Consider the following 18,772-nt stretch of genomic DNA (forward strand, 5'->3'; position numbering starts at 1 on the left):
GCTGATCCCAAGGTTTGAGCATGCCCAGTTACTCAGTAAAGCACTGCTCTAGTAAAACCCAGTCAGTAAAGATGAGGAGAGGTGGCTATTTTTTCAAATGCCCAAATTTTAACAAAAACATCGCCAGGCATATAATGGAACAACAATAAAAATAAAGCCTATTCAAAGGAAGAAAACAGAGTGGTAGAAGCTATTTGTAAAGAAAAACAGACAATAGGCTGGAGGTATAGCTCAGTGGTAGAGTGCTTGCCTAGCACATGTGAGGTACTGGGTTTAATCCTCAGCACCACAGAAAAATAAATAAATAAATAAAATAAAGATAAAAAAAAAGGACACTGGACTCAGTAGACAGATTTAAAATGTCTTAAATATGCTTGAAGCATTAAAGGAAACCATAAACAAAGAACTAGAGAGGTAAATGACACAATAATAAAACAGTTTAAATAGGAACCAAACAAAAATTCTGTTCTAAAAAGTACAGTTACTGAAAAAAATAAAAAAATCCACTACATGGGTTCAATCAGGAAACTTGAAGATAGGACAATTAAAATTACACTATCTGAAGAACAGAAAAATAAGAATAAAGAAAAGTGAATAGAACCGTGTTGACGGGTACACAATACATAAATATGTAATTTGCAACATGAAAGAATAAAGGGAGTGGATATACAAGACAGTAGAATTTTTCTATTCAACTGAAGCTATCAACTCAAAACAGATGGTTAATAACTTATTTATATATAATCTTAATGGGTAACCACAAAGAAACTATCTACAGAACGTGCACAAAAAAAGAGGTGAGAAGGGAATTAAAATGCATCACTTATAAAAAAATCAAGTAAACACAAGGCAGGTAGTGAGGGAGGAAATTATCAACAACAAAAAAGCTATAAATCAGAAACAAGTAAAACAGCAAAATTCTTATTATTACTATAAATGTAAGTAGAAAAACTCCCCAATCAAAAGTTATAGATATGAAGTATAAAAAAACATGACCCAAATGTATACTGTTGCAAGTAACTAGTTAGTTTTTTGGTACTGGGGATTAAACCTGGAGGCACCTGATCACTGAGCTACACATCCCCAGTACTTATTTTGAGACAAGAGTCTTACAAAATTGTCTAGGCTGGCTTCAAATATGCAATCTTCTTGCCTCAGCCTCCCAAGTTGCTGGGATTATAGGTGTGTGCCCTTGCATGACTAGAAACTCATTTTAGATCTAAGGACATACACAGGTTGAAAGTGAAGACAGAAAAAGATATTACATTCAGAGAGTAACCAAAAGAGCTGGGTTAGCTATACTAAAATCAGACAAAACAGACTTTAATATTACAATTATAAACATACATGCACCAAACATCAGAACTCCAAAACATATGAAGATTATAGAATTATACACTTATTCCTTTTTTCATAAATTGGAGATTAGACAAATCTATAATAATTGGCAACTTCAATATCCCAACTCCAATAAAGCATAGAAAAATCTAAACAGAATCAGTAAAGAAATCGATTATTTGAGCAAAGATGTAGACCAATTGGACCTAACAGATATATAGAACACTCCACCCAGCAATAGGAGAAACACTTTTTTTCTTTTTTCTTTTTATACTGGAGATCAAACTCTGGTATTCAAACATTGAGCTACATCTCCGGTCCTTTTCATTTTTTATTTTGAGACAGGGTCTCACTACATCGCAGAGGCTGTCCTCCTCTTGCTTCATCCTACTGAGTTCCTTGGATTATAAGCATGTGCCACTGCAAGTAGCTGAGAAACACATTCGAGTGTGCATGTCACATTTTCTAGGATAGATTCTGTTAACACAAGTCTTACTAATACTTAATTAAAAGATTAAAATTATACAAAAGATCCTTTCTGATCCTAACTAATGAAACTAGAAATAACTAAACAGGAAGACTGTCACAAATATGTAAATATTACAGAATATGCTTCTAAACCTCAAAGGGTAAAAGAAAAAATTCCAAGTGAAATTAGGAAATAATGCTGAAACAGATGAAGTGAAAACAAAATACTTATAGTGTTAAGATGGATATTTATAACTATAAAAATCATACTTTTAATAGAGCTTTCAAGATCTAGGGATATAGCTAAAGGATAGAGTGCTTACCTAGCATATGCAGGACCCTGGGTTTAATCCCCAGAAAAACAAAAAAATAAAGTAACTGAAAATAAAATTAAATTAAAAAGAGCTTTCAAAATGAGCCTGATGGCACATGCCTATAATCCCAGCCTCCAAAGAGGCTGAGGAATCTCAAATTTGAGGATTAGCAATTTAGTGAGATCCAGTTGCAAGAAGAAAAAAAAAAGGGTTGGGGATGTAGCTCAGTGGTAGAGTACCACTTAGTTCAACTCCCAGTACCATGCAAAGAAAATAAAAAACAAAAACCTTTCAAATACACAACATAATTTTATATTCCATAAAGAACTAGAAAAAGAACAAACTAAACTCAAAGATGACAGGAGGAGGGAAACAGATTAGAGTAGAGATAAAATAGAGAACTGTCAGTCATGGTGGAGCATACCTGTAATCCCAGTTAATCAGGAAGCTGAGGCAAGAGGATTACAAGTTTGAGGGAGTCTGGGCAACTTAGATCCTGTTTCAAAATAAAAATTTTTTAAAGGCTAGAGGTGTAGCCAAGTGGTAGAGAGCTTAAATGTGAAGCCCTGATTTCAATCCCTGGCACCACACACATACACACACACACACACACACACACACACACACACACAAAAAAAAAAAAAAAAAAAAAAAAAAAAAAAAAAAGAAAGAAAGAAAGAAAAGGAAAATAGAGGATGGACAAACAATAGAGAAAATGAACTAAAAATGTGATTCTTCTAAAAATTAAAAATGACAAATTTAGCTGTACTAAGAAAAAATAGTACCAAATTACTGAAAATCAAAAAGAAAATGAGCACATTACTACCAATTTTATAGAAATAAAAAGGATTGAGATTACTAATGAAGCTGGCAAATTCCTAGAAACATATAACCTATCAAGACTCACTCATGAAGAATTAGAAAATATGAATAGACTGATAACTAATAAAGAGAATCAATAATCAAAAATTTCCCCCAAAATAAAAGCCTTGGACCAAATGGCATCATTATTTATCAGCTTCAAGTTAAAATGAAATACCTGACAAAGGTTACTTATGAAATAAAGAGGGTTTATTTTGGTCAATGATTATGAAGGTTCAAGTTCAAGATCGTGAAGCTCCACTGTTTGGGTCTCTGGTGAGGGCTGCATATCATAGTGGGAGTGAATAATCTTATCTTCAATGTTGGGGGGCGTAGAGAATAGGTTTGGGATTCTGTAATCCTCCCATTTTTTTGTTTTTGCTTTTTTTGGTAATACTGGGGATTCAACCCAAGGATACTCTACCACTGAGGTACACCCAAAGCCCTTTTTATTTTGAGACATGGTCTCACTAAATTGCTGAGGCTGGCCTTGAACTTGGAATCTTTCTTTCTCAGCTTCCTGAGTAGTTGGGATTACAGGTGTGCACCAGACTTCCACTTCTCCACTGAGGATATATCTCCAATGACTTAAGAACTGCTCTCTATGTTCCACCTGTCCATAGAACCTCCAAGTATTGCCAACCTGGGGACCAAGTCTTTTTATATGCACCTCTTTGAGAAACCCATCCAAAACATAGGAACTCATCAATTATACCAGACATTTAATGAAGAATCAACACCAATCTTCTCCAGACTCTTCCAAAACACTGCAAAGTAGAAACACCTTTTTAACTCATTCTATGAAATCATTACCCTAACACTAAAACCACAAAAAGACACTACAAGGTAGGGGGCACAACTCAGTGGTAGAGTGCTTCCCTAGTGTGTTTAAGGTTCTGGGTTTGATCCACAACACTGCAGTGGGGCAGGAGTAGGAAGATATTACAAGAAAAGAAAGCTATAGGTCAGTACTTTTTTTTTTGAAAACACTGAATCATATCCCCACAGTCCTTTAAAAATCTTTTATTTTGAGGTAGCATTGTTAAATTACTGGGGTTCTTGCTAAGTTGCTAAGGCTGGCCTCAAACTTGCAATCCCCCTGCCTCGGCCTCCTAAATTGCTGGGATTACAGGTATGTACTATCTCAAATACATACATACATACATACATACATAAATAAATAAATGGAAATTAGCAGATTCAGCAACATAATGAAAGGACTGTATGCCATGACCAAGTGGAATTTATTCTGGGAATGCAAGGATGATTCTATATATGTAAGCATCAATTGATATACCACCTTAACAGACAGAAGCAAAAACCCTACATGGTTGTTATCAATTGATGCAGAAAAAGAGCTTTACACAATTCAACACCCTTTCATGATAAAATTACTCAAACTAGAAAAAAGAAGCTACCTTAATAAAGACCACATATGAAAAACTTACAATGAATGACATAATAGTGAAAGAGTGAAAGCTTCTAAGACTAGGAACAAGAGAAGGATATCCACTTTTGTCACTTTAGTATTATAAATACTAGTCAGAGACATTAGGAAATTCAAATTGGAAGAAATAACATTTCTTTTTATAGATAACAAGATCTTATATTTGAAAAACCCTTAAGAAGCCAAGAAAATACTACTAAGGCTAATGAATGTATTTTGCAAAAATGTAGCTTATAAAATCAACACACCAAAATAGTTGTGTTTCTATGCAGTAACAATGAACACCAGAAGAATATTAGGAAACCAATCCCTTTTACAATAGCATCGATAAGAAATACGGGAGAGTTACATCACCAAGATAGCTTAATAGGAGATCCTAGCCTTCACTCCTCAAGGACAGATCAACTAGGTACTACCCACAGAAAATACCTTGGTAAGACCCACAAAGTATGGGAGTAAGACTGCGCCACCTGTGGGCTGCATGGGACTGAATAAACATCTGCACTGAATATGGTAAGAAAAATGGTCTTACTTGGACTGTGTCACTGCTCCTCCAAGGTGACAGAGTCACACAGAAAGAAATCCTCAGGGTTCACAGCCTCAAAACAGGGAAAAGAGTATAGGGGTAGCAAACCTTCAACTTCCTTGGCATTCTAGAAGATTTTCAGAAAAACTGTTTTGATTCTCAACTCACCTGGAACCTAGGAAAAAACAATGTGCTAGACCACACAGGGCAGATAGGAAGAAAGCGAGAAGATAGAGCCTGCAGAGACCATACCACTTTTAGCGAGAGCATAGCATGCCTGTCAGCAGTTGTGCTTGACCTGCTAACAACACAGCCCACTGGAATAGCTAATGTGGTCACTCCTAGAAGAGGTTGGAATTCCTACTTGGCTAGGATCCCCAGGCAGCCTGCCTTCCAGTCTATCAACACTTCATAACCTGGGGTCCGCCAAGAAGGGAGAAGACTCCCCAGTAAATTCTGAAAGCTAGCAGGTCACACTTGGAAGTTTAAACAGCACACCCTGTAACTATGAAGACTACCTCTAGTAGAAGCTAGAGAGAAAAATAATGAAAAGGACACAGTGGTGCACACCTGTAATCCCAGGGGCTCAGGAGGCCGAGACAGAAGAATTACAAGTTTAAAGCCAGCCTTGGTAACTTAGTAATGCCCTAAGCAACTTAGCAAGACTCTGTCTCAAAAAAATTTCTAAGGGCTAAGGTTGTGGTTCAGTGGCTAAATGACTTGGGTTCAATCCCTGGTACCAAAAACAACAACAACAAAACAAAACAAAACAAAAAACTCACAAAAACAGAGGGAGACCAATAGATCCAGAGGGTGAGAGGAGAGGACATTGGCAAGTACTGAGAAACAAAATCTACAAAATTATGCTATATCCATGTATGAATATACCACAGTAAATCCTGAGTATATATAATATACTAGTTAAAATAATAATGTTAATAGAAGGGATATTAGAGTAAATCAAGTGGGAAGGGAAGAGGGTAGGGAAAAGGGGAATAAGACTGATCAAATTATGTTACATTCAAATAATGCATCATGAATCCCACTATTATGTATAATTATAATGTACAAAAAAAAAAAGACTACCTGACGCTGACCAGAGTGTAAGACCAAAGCCGAGAAAAACAATAACAAATATGCACCAGTCTTCACACGACTGAGAATTTAAGCAGTCCTAAAGTCCATCTAGATACCTCATGCTAGTTAGAATAAGACTAAGCTATGAATATCAACAATGAACACTGTGCTAGTTCCTATCCACCTAAGAGTTTAGTGCTCCCCAAAGCCTCAAGCTTGACTGGAAGATTCCACTGATGGAGGAAGATCACAACAGTACCAAGAAATACAACCTGTGAGTCACTCAGATGAGTGGCAATTGCAGCACCCACTCAGCAGCTTATCCTAACTGCATACTATAACCAGCTGTCTTGTGAAATAGCAGAACAAAGCAATTGCTACACCTGAATTTAGAGCAAACAGCATCCCCAGACATAAAGAACCTGAAAGAAAGCTCTGCCAGTCAAGGGAAATTACAATCTGGCTCAGCCAGAATGAGGCTGGTCTAAATAAGGAAATTCTATCACTTCCAAAGCTGAGGAATAAACTACTTATACCCCACATAGGAAGATTAAAAGACAAAAAAAAAAAAAAAAATGAAAGTAATAATCACAGCATGTCAATGGATAGGCAATGTAAAAAGATGTAAACTGAAACATCGAAAATTCAAAATGTGAGGATAAAAGGAATTATAGTGTATAGTTTTTCCTTTCTTTCCGTGTACAATGTCAAGTAGTCATTTGTTTCAAATAATGTGTTATAACTATGTTTCTAGTAAGCCCCATTGTAACCCCCAAGCTAAAGCATATAAGAAGTAGACTAAAATTAAAAAGTTGGAAATCACTTAACTATAGGAAATGGTGAAAGAAAAAGAAAGGAACGAAGTGTCTACAAAACAACTATAAATCAAGCAACAAGCAACAAAATGGCAGCAGGAAGTCCTTACCTATCTATACTTTGAATGTGAATGGACCAAAATTCTCCAACTAAAGGGCACAGAATGGCAGAACAGATTTAAAAACAAAAAACAAGACCCAACTATGCCATCTAAAAAATACATTTGTTTCATTAGTAAGGACATGCACAGACCAGAAAGGAATGGATAGAAAAAGACAGTCCAAGGAAATGGAGACCAAAAGAGTACAAGAGTATTTTCTTGCAGAGAAAATAGAATTCAAAGGGTGAGAGGAGAGGACATAGGCAAGTACTGAGAAAGAAAATCTACAAAATTATTTTCTTGCAGAGAAAATAGACTTTGAATCAAAAGCTATAAAAACAGGCAAACATGGTCATTTATATAATGATAAAAGGTCAATGTAATAAGAAAATAGAACAATTATAAAATGTAAGCACCCAGTGTTGGAGCACCTAAATATATAAAACAAACATTAACAAATCTTAAGGGACAGACTGCAGTACAATAACAGTAGGGAGCTCAATACTCTGCTTACATCAGTGAATGAATCTTCCAGAAAGAAAACAAATGTGGGATTTAAACTATATGCTGGACCAAAGGAACCTAAAAGATATTTATAGAACATTCTATCCTTACACAACACATATTCTTTTCAACTGCACATGGGACATTCTCCAGGAGAGCTCCTCTGTTAGGCAATAAAACAAGTGTTAACAACAATGAAAAGAACATCAAGTATTTTTTCTGAACACAAAAGACCGAAACTGAAAGTCAATGACTAGAGTAACTCTGGGAACAATATAAATACATGGAGATTAAACATGTTCCTAAACAAGAGTCATTAAAGAAATTAAATATAAATTTAAATTTCTTGACACAAATGAAAATAGGAATCCAATATATCAAAATGTATGAACTACAGCAAGTATAGTTCTAAGAGAAAAGTTCCTAAGTAACAAATGCTTAAATCAAAAAAAGAAAAAATCTTTCAAGTTAACAATTGAACACTATATCTTAAGCAACTAGGAAAACAAGAAAATGAACTCCAACCCAAAATTAGCAGGATAGAAATAATAAAGATCAGAATAGAAACCAACAAACTAGAGCAAAAAAAAAGAAAAAAAAAAAAAGTACAAAAGATCAACAAAACAAAAAAGCTAAAAAAAAAAAAAAAAAATGACAAATCTTTAGCCAGACTAAGAATACCAGAAACAGGATTCAATATAAATAGGATCAAATATGAAAATGAAGACTTTGTAACTGATATCACAACAATATAAAAGATCAACAGAAGTTATTATAAACAAATTGGAAAATCTGTAAGAAATGGATAAATTCCTGGACATGTAAAAACTATCAAAATTGAGTCCTGAAGAAATAGCCTGAACAAACCAATTATAAGCAATGATGCTGAAATGGTAATAAAAATTTTTCAGCAGGCTGGTATCAGGGTGCATACCAGTAATCCCAGTGGCTTGGGAGGCTGAGGCAGGATTTTGAGTTCAAAGCCGACTCAGCAATTTAGTAAGGCCCTAACCAACTTACAGATCCTGTCTCAAAAAAAAAAAAAAAAAAAAAAAAAAAAAAGTCTGGGGATGTGACTCAGTGGTTAAGCACCCTTAAAATTCTTGGTATAACAACAACAAAAAATTTCTAGCAAAGAAAAGCCCAGGACCTGATGACTTCACTGAGAGTTCTATAAAACATTTAAAGAGGAATACCAATTTTTCTCAAACTGTTCAAAAAAATTAAAGAGGAAGGAATTCTTCCAAGCTCTATGAGGCCAGCATTATCCTGATATCAAAACCCAATAAGGACATGACAAAAAAAGAAAACTACAGGCCAATATCCCTGATGGGACATACAGGCAAAAATCCTCAACAAAACAGTACCAAACAAAATTCAACGGTGCACTAAAAAGATTATTTACTAGAACCAACTGGGATTCATCTCTGGGATGCAAGGATGTTTCAATAAAAGTGACACTTTCAGAATCAAGCACAAATTCCACATGATCATTTCAGTAGATACAGAAAAGCATTTGATAAAATTCAACATCCCTTCAGGGTATCAACAAATTAGGTGCTGTGTTAGTTAGTTTTCCATTATTGTGACAAATACCTATATAATCAACTTAAAATGAGGAAAGGTTTACTTTGGCTCAGTTTTGGAAATTTCAGTTCATGCTTGATTGGTCCCATTGCTTTTGAGCCTGTGGCAAGGCAATACATAATGGTAGGAATGTGTGTCAGAGGAAGCTGTCCACATGATGGCAGCTGGGAAGCAAAGAGAAGGGACCAAGGCCTCAGTATTCCTTTCATGGGCACAACCTCAGTGACCAAACTTCCTTCCACAAGGCCCCACCTCCCAATAATGCTGGCTGAGGCCTGGCATGGTAATGCACCTTCTAATCCCAGCAATTCAGTAGGCCAGGGCAGGAGGATTGTTAAGTTTGAGGCCAGCCTCAACAACCTATTGAGACCTTTATCAAAATTAAAAAAGAAAAAGATCTAGAGATGTAACTCAGTGGTAAAACACTCTTGGGTTCAATCCTCAGTACATAGGCAGACAGACGGACACACATACAGACACACACTGAACTGCATCCCCAATGGTAAAGTGCTCTTCAGTTCAAAGTTCAATCCCCAATACAAAAACAAAACAAAACAAAACAAAACAAAACGCTGACTGGGGACTGAGTCTTTATCTTTAGCACATGGGCCTTTAGTGGACATTCAAGTTCCAAAAACCATGGCAGGTATAGAAGCAATGTACCTCAACACAACAAAGGCCACGTATGACAAACCCACAGCTGGTATAATACTGAATGGGGAAAAATTAAAAACTTTTCTTAAGACATGGAACAAGACAAAGGTGTCCATATTCATGACTTTTATTGAACACGGTACTGGAAATTCTGGACAAAGTAATTAGGGAAGAGGAGAAGGTAACTAGGCAAGAGGGTGCAGTGTCATGCCTGCCATCCCAATAGCTCAGGAGGTTAAGGGAGGAGGATTCAAGGACAGCCTCAGCAACTTAGTGATGACTCAAAAAAAAAAAAAAAAAAAAAGACTGGGGATATGGTTCAGTGGTAAGGCACCCCTGGGATCAATCCCTAGTACCAAAAAAAAGAAAGGAAGGAAGGAAGACATCCCAACTGGAAAGTAGGAAGTCAAACTATCCTTGTTTTGAAATGACATGATTTTGTAAAGAGAAAACCTGAAGACTCCACTAAAAAACTGTTGGAACTAATAAATTCAGTAGAGTTGCAGGATACAAAGTCAACACAAAAATCACAAGCATTTCTATACTCTAATATTTGGTTTTCTGAAAAAAATCAAAAGAATAATCCCATTTATAATAGCTACCAAAAATAAATCATAACAAAAACAGCAAACCACTACCACCACAAACAACCAAAAAACCAAAGCTGGGTGTGCTGGCATATGCCTGTAATCCTAGCAACTTGGGAGGCTGAGGCAAGAGGATTCGAGATCAGCCTCAGCAACTTAGGAAGACCCTATCTCAAAATAAAAAGAACTGGGATATAGCTCAATGTCACGTGCCCTTGGGTCCCTGGATTCAATCCCCAGTACAAAAAAAAAAATACAAAAACAAAAAAACTCCCAAAATCAAAAACAAGCCAACAAAAACCCTAGGGATAAACTAAACCAAAGAAGTGAAAGATCTCTATAATGAAAACTATAAAAATTTGATGAAAGAAACTGAAGAGAATAGAAAAATATCCTGTATATGGATTGACAATTAATATTGCTAAAAAAAAATCTATATAACCCAAAGTGATCTACAAATTCAACTGAATTCCAATCAAAATACCAATGCTATTCTTCACAGAATTAGAAAAAAAATCATATGGAAAAAAAATCATATGAAATTCATATGGAACCACAAAAGATTTTGAATAGCCAAAGCAAGCCTGAGCAAAAAAAACAAAGCTGGAGCTATTACAGTACCAGATCTCAAAATATATCTCAAAGTGTTCAGAATCAAAACAGTATGGTATCGACATTTAAAACAAACAAAAGATACACAAACCAATGTGTCAGAACACAGAGCCAAAATAACCCCAACCATTTACATCTGATTTTTTTTGTTGTTGTTGCTTTTGTTACAAAGGAGCCAAGAACACATGTAGGGAATGAATGGTCTCTTTAATGACGTGGACATTCACCAGCAGAAGAATGGAAGTAGACCCAGTCTCTCAAGTTATAAAAATCAACTGAAAATGGATAATGTAAGACCTCAAAGTATGAACTACTAGCAGAAAACAGGGGAAATATTTCAGGACACTGGCCTGGGCAACCATATATATGTATGTATGTGTGTGTGTATATATATATATATATATATATATATATATATATATATATATGAAACTTCAAATGCACAGGCAACAAAAACAAAAAAATTATAAACATGTTTGACAAGGGTTAATATCCAGAATAAATAGGGAACTCTAATAACTCAATAGCAAAACAAAACAATTACAAAATGAACTATGGGGCTGGGGTTGTAACTCAGTGGTAGAGTGCTTTTGCCTAGCATGTGTGAGGCACTGGGTTCAATCCTCAGCATCACATAAAAATAAGCGAATAAAATAAAGGCATTGTGTCCACCTACAACTAAAAATATTAAAAAATTAATAAAAAATTTTAAAATGGGCTAAAGATCTTAATAGAAGCCGGGCACAGAGGCACAAATCTGTAATCCCAGAGACTGGAGAGGCTGAGGCAGGAGGATTGAAAGTTTAAGGCAAGCTTCAGCAATCTAGCAAGACCTTCTCTCAAAATAAAAAAAAAAAAAATCAAAAGGGCTAAGAATATGGCTCAGTGAAGGACCCTGGATTAGCAAGGAGAGTGAAGCAGGAGGCATCATACTACCAGACCTTAAACTATATTACAGAGCAATAACAAAAACAGATGGTATTGGTAACAAAATAGACAAGTGGACCATAGGAACAGAACAGAAGACACAGAGATAAACCCACATAAATACAGTTATCTCATATTAGACAAAGGTGCCAAAAATATACAATGGAGAAAAGATAGCCTATTCAACAAATGGTGCTGGGAAAATTGGAAATCCATATGTAGCAAAAATTAAACCTCTGTCTCTCACCCTGCAGAATAATCAACTCAAAGTAGATCCTAGGCACTAGAACAGAGATCTTGAGCCTAATAGAAGAAAAAGTAGGACCAAATCTCCACTGTATCGGCTTAGAACCTGACTTCTTTAACAAGACTCCTAAAGTACAAGAAGTAAAATCAAGAACCAATAAATGGGATGGACTAGAACTAAAAAGCTTATTCTCAGCAAAGGAAACAACCAATAATGTGAAGAGAGAGCCTACAGGAGAAAATCTTTACCACAGGCACCTCAAATAGAGCACTAATCTCTAGGATATACAAAGAACTCAAAAAACACACCACCAGAAAAATAAATAACCCAATCAATAAATGGGCTAAGGAATTGAACAGACACTTCACTGAAGAAGGAATACAATCAATCGATAAACATGAAAAAAATGTTCATCTCTTGCAATTAGAGAAATACAAATCAAAACTACACTGAGATTTCATCTCACTCCAGTCAGAATGGCAATTATCAAGAATACAAGCAATAATAAGTGTTGACAAGGATGTGGGGAAAAAGGTACATTCATGCATTGCTGGTGGGCAGCTCAAAACAATAGTACTTCACACCCATAAAAAGTGTTACTAATTTAAAAAAGAAAAGGATGGGGGATGTAGCTCAGTGGTAGAATGTTTGCCTAGCATGCATATATGGCCCTGGGCTTGATCCCCAATACCATAAAACAAAAAATAGCAAGTGTTAATGGAGATGTAGAGAAATTAGAACTCTTGCATATTGCTAGTGGGAAAGTAAAATGATACATGCTGTGGGAAATGGTTTGGCAGTTGCTCAAAAAAATTACACCACAGCTGGGCATGGTGGAACATGTGAGTAATCCAAACTACTTGGGAGAATGAAACAGAAGGATCACAAGTTGGAGAGCAGCCTGAAAAATTCAGGGACACCATCTCAAAACAAAAAGATGGGGATGTAGCTCAATGGTAGAATACTTGCTTAGCATGTGTTAGGTCTTGGGTTCAATTCCTAGTACCACAAAAAGAGAAAAAAAGTTATATGCAGAATTGCCATATGCCATGAAACTGTATACTTAAAAATGGTTAAAAGACAAATTGTTTGTAATGTACATTTTTCCACTAAAAATGCAAAAAACAAAAACAAAACTGCAGATGACCTAGAATATGAATACTTATAATAAAAGAGCAAGGGCTGGGGAGATAGCTCAGCTGGTAGAGTGTTTGCCTCGCAGGCACAAGGCCCTGAGTTCGATCCCCAGTACCGCAAAAAAAAATAAAAATAAAAAAAATAAAAGAGCAAATATGAGATAGCACCAACATGGAGAAAAAAGAACACTGGAGTTGTAGCTCAGCAGTACAGCATTTACCTGGTATGGTGAAACCCTGGACTGATTTCAGCACTAGGAAAACAAAATCAAAAAATGTATGCATAGCAGATTGAGCCTCTCTACCAAGCATCCTAAGATTATTTACCAAGTATATTATTTTGAGCATGTCACAAATTTCAGAAGTCTGTTAACTGAAATGAATAATAGAGAGAATACCCACTTTACCTCCATTAAACATAATATATATCAAAGAGTTTTGAAAAAAGTGATGGCAAGATATTAACTAATGCCTATTAGACTTTTGCTCTGATGTAAATAATAATGAGCACATGAAGTAATGACAGGACTATTTAAAAGAAAGTTATGTTTGTATTTTCCTAAGTATGCTAAATTCAATAACATGAGGGTTCTGGTATTTTGTGTGTGGTAGTGGGGACTGAGCCCTGGGGCACTCTACCACTAGGCTACTCTAGTATTCTAGCACGAAGCTACATTTCCAACCATTTAAATTTTGACACAGGGTCTTGCTAAATTGCTGAGGTAGGCCTAGAATTTTCTATCCTTTAGCCTCAGTTTCCTGAGTTGCCTGATTACAGGCATGACTTTATATTTTTCTGTGCTAACTGCTTTAAGTAAAAAGTTTGTTAATTTTAAATTAGCTTTGGGACCAGAAGTAAATAGCCAAAATTAAAAAAAAAAAAAAAGAAAGAAAAGTACAAGCCAGGCATAGTGGTGCATGCCTATGATCAATCTCATTTACTTGGGAGGTGGAGGCAGGAGGCTCACAAGTTAGAGGTCAGCCTCAGCAATTTATTGAAACTGTCTCAGAATTTTAAAAAATGGAGCTGCGGATGGATATAGCTTAGTGGCACAGCACTTCTAGGTTCAATCCCTCAGTACCGCCAAAACACAAAAACAAAAAAAGAAAAAAAAAAATTACAAACTTTTTCATTTTTAAATTCTCAAAATTGGTATGTAGGGATCACACCTTTTAAACTTGTTTAAAAGTCACTCATTACTTCAATCTAAACAAAAGAAAAAAATGACAAGTTAATGTTAAACTTCAGTTTTGTTGTGTTTATATTTTATTACCTGGAATCAAGAGAAGCAATAAGTTTATCAAACTGTTTCTCCACAACTTCTATAAGATTATCTGTCTCCTCTTTTGTTTGATTCTGTGTGCGTTCAAGCATCTGGGAAAAACAATTCAAAGATCTAATTTGGTATTTTAACTTTGCCCAAGTTGTACTGCCAATATAATTTGAAAGCAAAAGGTACTTTCTAAACTTTTAAAAAATAATAATGCAAGAGGTGATTAGATAATAAACAGTAAGGTACAAAGTTCAATTTTAAATCCTGGTACTTGTGAGCAAGACCACACTCTGTTGGCATTTTCTACTGATAATCTGGCAAAAAGACCTAAAAAAAAAAAAAAAAAAAAAAATCTGCTAAGTTTTCTAATTTTTTCCTTATTCCTTTTATCATTACAGGACACAAGTCATTTTATGTAACTGCATTTCTCTATGGCAGGATTCCCTAAATAAAAACAAAAACAAAATCAAAAAACTTAGAAACCACACTTGAAGTTTAGCTATTCCACAAGTTTCTTTTTCTTTGTTATTGTTGGTTTTTGGTATCGTAGATTAAAATCAGGAATGCTTTACACTGAGTTGCATCCCCAATCTTTTCTTTTTTTAACTTTGTGATATGGTCTCATTAAGTTGCGAGGCTGGCCTTGGCCTCGAACTTGGAATCTTTCTGTCTCGGCCCCCAAGTCACTGGGATTACATGCATGTGTGAGTCCCTGTGCCAGGTGCCTCTTTGCATTTTTGAATTGTTTTAAAAACTGTTGCTTGGGATCCATGACCTCTCTTTTCCTTCCAATTCCAACCCTCTGGGATGGGAAATGTCTACCCTTATGCCTGTCCAACAAAGTGGTTTTAATGCTTTCTTGTGTGGATTCACAGTTGGAAAGGAATTTTGCCCCAGGATGAATCATACCCTAAGTCTCACCCATAACTGACTTAGAAGATATTTTGGATTTAAGAATTGATGCTGGAATGGGTATCAAGACTCTGGGGATGTTGAGATGGGGCAAATATATTTTGCATTGCAAATTACAGGAATATTGGGTGGAAGGAGCAGAAGGTCACTTTTTTTTTTTAATTTTTAGATGTTAATAGACCTTTATTTTATTCATTTATTTATATGTGGTGCTGAGAATCAAACCCAGTGCCTCACACATGCTAGGCAAGCACTCTACCACTGAGCCACAACCCCAGCCCAGAAGGTCACCTGTTTGAATTTTCACTGTTCCCCCTCCCAAATTCAGATGACAAAGTTCTAGCCCCAGTTTATTACAGATTTGCTTTTCTTATTAATCTGAAGCTTATAACTGTTTTTCATTATGGGTAACATTCTCTTTTCCTAATGTTTTTCTTATAATTCTTCTATCCCACTACTTTTATCATATTTCTCATTTCTCTTGCAAAACCTGGGCTTTTTGCCAATTAAAAATGTCCTGTCTTCTATGCAAAAAAGCATCCACAACATAATCTAAATTCCCTACTTATAAATTTGTTGTTATTGGGTACTAAGAACTTCTTCCTTGTCATCAAATGAAAATCTCTCCTCTGCCAGGAAGGGCAGGGAGAAAATAAGATTCTCTCAGTTGAGGGATATCGCCAAACAATAGCAAATGTTGGAAAGGTGATCTGGGATGCCTATGAGACAAACACAGCTCACAGAAAGTTCCCAGCACAACAAAGCTACAAGCCCAATCCTGGCAGTCCATGGGATGAATTTTTCCTTCCTTTATGATTCTCTATTATTAGATTACCATGCTTGATAACTCAGTACTAAACTCTAAGCTCTGTGACAACACATCTAAATGTACACATTTAAAGAGAACATGCTTTGCTTCTTGATAAAATTAATCATACAAAATGCTTACTTTTACAGCAATATTTAATTGCTCAAAATTATAGCCTGCTATCTTCAATGCTTCATCAATTTCTTCTGTAGTTTTAGTCTCCTAAGGAGGGAAGGGAACCATATACAAATATAAAAAATAAAATTACATGCTTAGATACATGATATTATAGTTGCAAAAACTTCAAACTATCATTTTGGTTACAAAAGCAACACAGACCCCCTGCAGAAATTGGAAACAAGCAACAGAATATAAAAGTAACACATCTACTCTTGTTTATCCAGAGATGATAAAACATTTCAGACTTTTGGAAATAAGCATTCTAGATTTTTTTTCCCATAGACGTATTATTACAAAACATAATTATGCTTTTATCATTTTTCAACTTAAAACTATTGTGGACAATTTATCATGGCATACAAAAATTATAAAGTTTTTAAGAAAAAAGGATTGTTTAGCTATGTTAAGATTTCAACTTGAAGCAAAGAACAGACGATTTAAGTGCTTGTTCCCCTGCCCTAGCCCATTAATGATCTTAAAAAGATTTCATACTTCATTTAGCAGCATTTTGGAGTCTGCTGTAATTCTGATCTTAAATTTAAAAAATACACTAAAATGATCAGAATCAGTAGCAGGTAAATTCGATCTTCAGGCGGGGGGGCGCACACCTGTAATCCCAGCAACTTGGGATGTGAGGCAGGAGAATGGCAAGTACAAGGCCAGCCTCAGCAGTTTAGTGAAACCCTGTCTCAAAAGTTCAGTGGTAAAGGGCCCCTGGTTCAACCTCTAGTACAACAACAAAAATTCATTCTTCAACAATAACATCATCATCTTCAATCACAAACGTAGTTAGGCCTTTTGGTTGCCATTAAAATAACTGTAAAACCACACATAGACTTTAGAAACTTGTACTATGTACACATTTCATAGAATCTGGTCTTAGTAACTAGGTTTAAAGGAAAGAAGCTACGTACAAATAAGTATCAAAAACTCTGAAAGTTAATCAAAGGGTTGCCTTAGGAAGAAAAGAGGATTGTTCAAGAGCAGTTTAGTCTTGTTCAAGCCCAGGGTAAACAGGAAATTCAAGTAAGGAAAATGGATTTATCTGTTACCTTTGTTTCCAAAAGAATCTGAAATTACAGGAACTACCTGAGAAAAAGCCAAATGTTTGGTTTCATTTTACTTCACGACTAGTATTTTTCATACCGACATTATAGCTGATGAGCTCGAAACAGGTCTGTGAATGGAGGTTGAATGTTCTAAACCAACAGTTAGCTGATCAGCTGTCTTTTTAAAGTCTGGAGAATAATTCTTTATCCTAGAAAACATGAAGTGTGTTATTTTAAATGTTAACATGAATATAATGGTTTTAAACTCCTGATTTTTATCCCATTGAAAATAATTTATATGATTTATAAAAACATGTGCAGTCTGTTCTCAATTATTTCTAAAAGATAAGAGAAGAACCATGAGTAAATAGGCTTTCATAGAAACTTAATCAAAAATTCAAATCTTGCTGGGAACAGTGGCGCATGCCTGTAATCCCAGTAGACTGGGAGGCTGATCACAAGTTTGAGGCCAGCCTTAGAAACTTAGTAAGACCCTGTCTTAAAATAAAAAACAAAAAGGGCTGGGGATGTATGTAGCTCAGTGGTGAAATGCCTCTGGGTTCAAATCCAGGGACTAAAAAAAAAATTTCTTGACATATCCTTAAAAAGAATATCTTAAATTATATATTGTGTTTTCATTTCTTAGTCACCTCTCCTTACCTGGTGTTTTTTGGTAGAGATGTTGATAATGACTAAAATGTCTTAAGCTCATGAATTAAAATATTTGTACTCCCAAATTAGAAGAACATATACACAAAAATGCCAGTTAAAAAATACATTGATAAGCTTAGAAAATTTAAAGAAAGGTAATAAATTTAACTACCCGAATTGAAACAAAAAGATTAGTTGCATTCTCTTGTCTACAGAAGTTAGAGTTTTTACTAATTTTTATTATTATAGCTTATTTCTATATCAGCCAGCACACAGTGAGCATTTACATGTTTGCTAAGTTAACCAGACGCTTATAGTTTACGGAAGAAACTATGACGTTCAAATGTTACAAAACCAAATAATTTTTAAACATTCTATTACTGTAAAATGTGAATATTAATGTTTTTAAAACATGTGAGTACATAGTCTTAAGGAGTCCATTTCTCAATTCCTGCTTCAAAATACACAGATTAAACCAGTAAAGAAATGAGTCAATGAATATAATAATTTAAAAATATACAACTACTTTAAACTGTACTTAAATTAGGAACTTAGAGTTTTAACATAAATTACATGGGAAATTCAATTTAAAAATGGCAATTTGGAAAAAATTTGGGAACTTTCTGGATTAATCTAACTCTGAAAGTAATATTTCATTTTGCAATCCTACTAGATATTACACATATCTAGACAAGAA

General features: G+C 35.2%; 1 protein-coding gene across 1 annotated transcript in view; it reads right to left on the reverse strand.

Annotated features, from left to right (window-relative positions):
- The window catches only part of Rnf17 (ring finger protein 17), a 110,032-nt gene that overhangs the window by 79,860 nt on the left and 11,400 nt on the right, over positions 1-18,772 (reverse strand). Inside the window, 3 exon segments of the mRNA XM_047553766.1 lie at positions 14,476-14,576; positions 16,337-16,417; positions 17,522-17,633. Of these exon segments, the coding sequence (XP_047409722.1) occupies positions 14,476-14,576; positions 16,337-16,417; positions 17,522-17,633 (294 nt within the window).

The sequence above is a fragment of the Sciurus carolinensis genome, chromosome 5 (assembly GCF_902686445.1).
Source record: "Sciurus carolinensis chromosome 5, mSciCar1.2, whole genome shotgun sequence".
In the NCBI taxonomy this organism is placed as follows: Eukaryota; Metazoa; Chordata; class Mammalia; order Rodentia; family Sciuridae; genus Sciurus; species Sciurus carolinensis.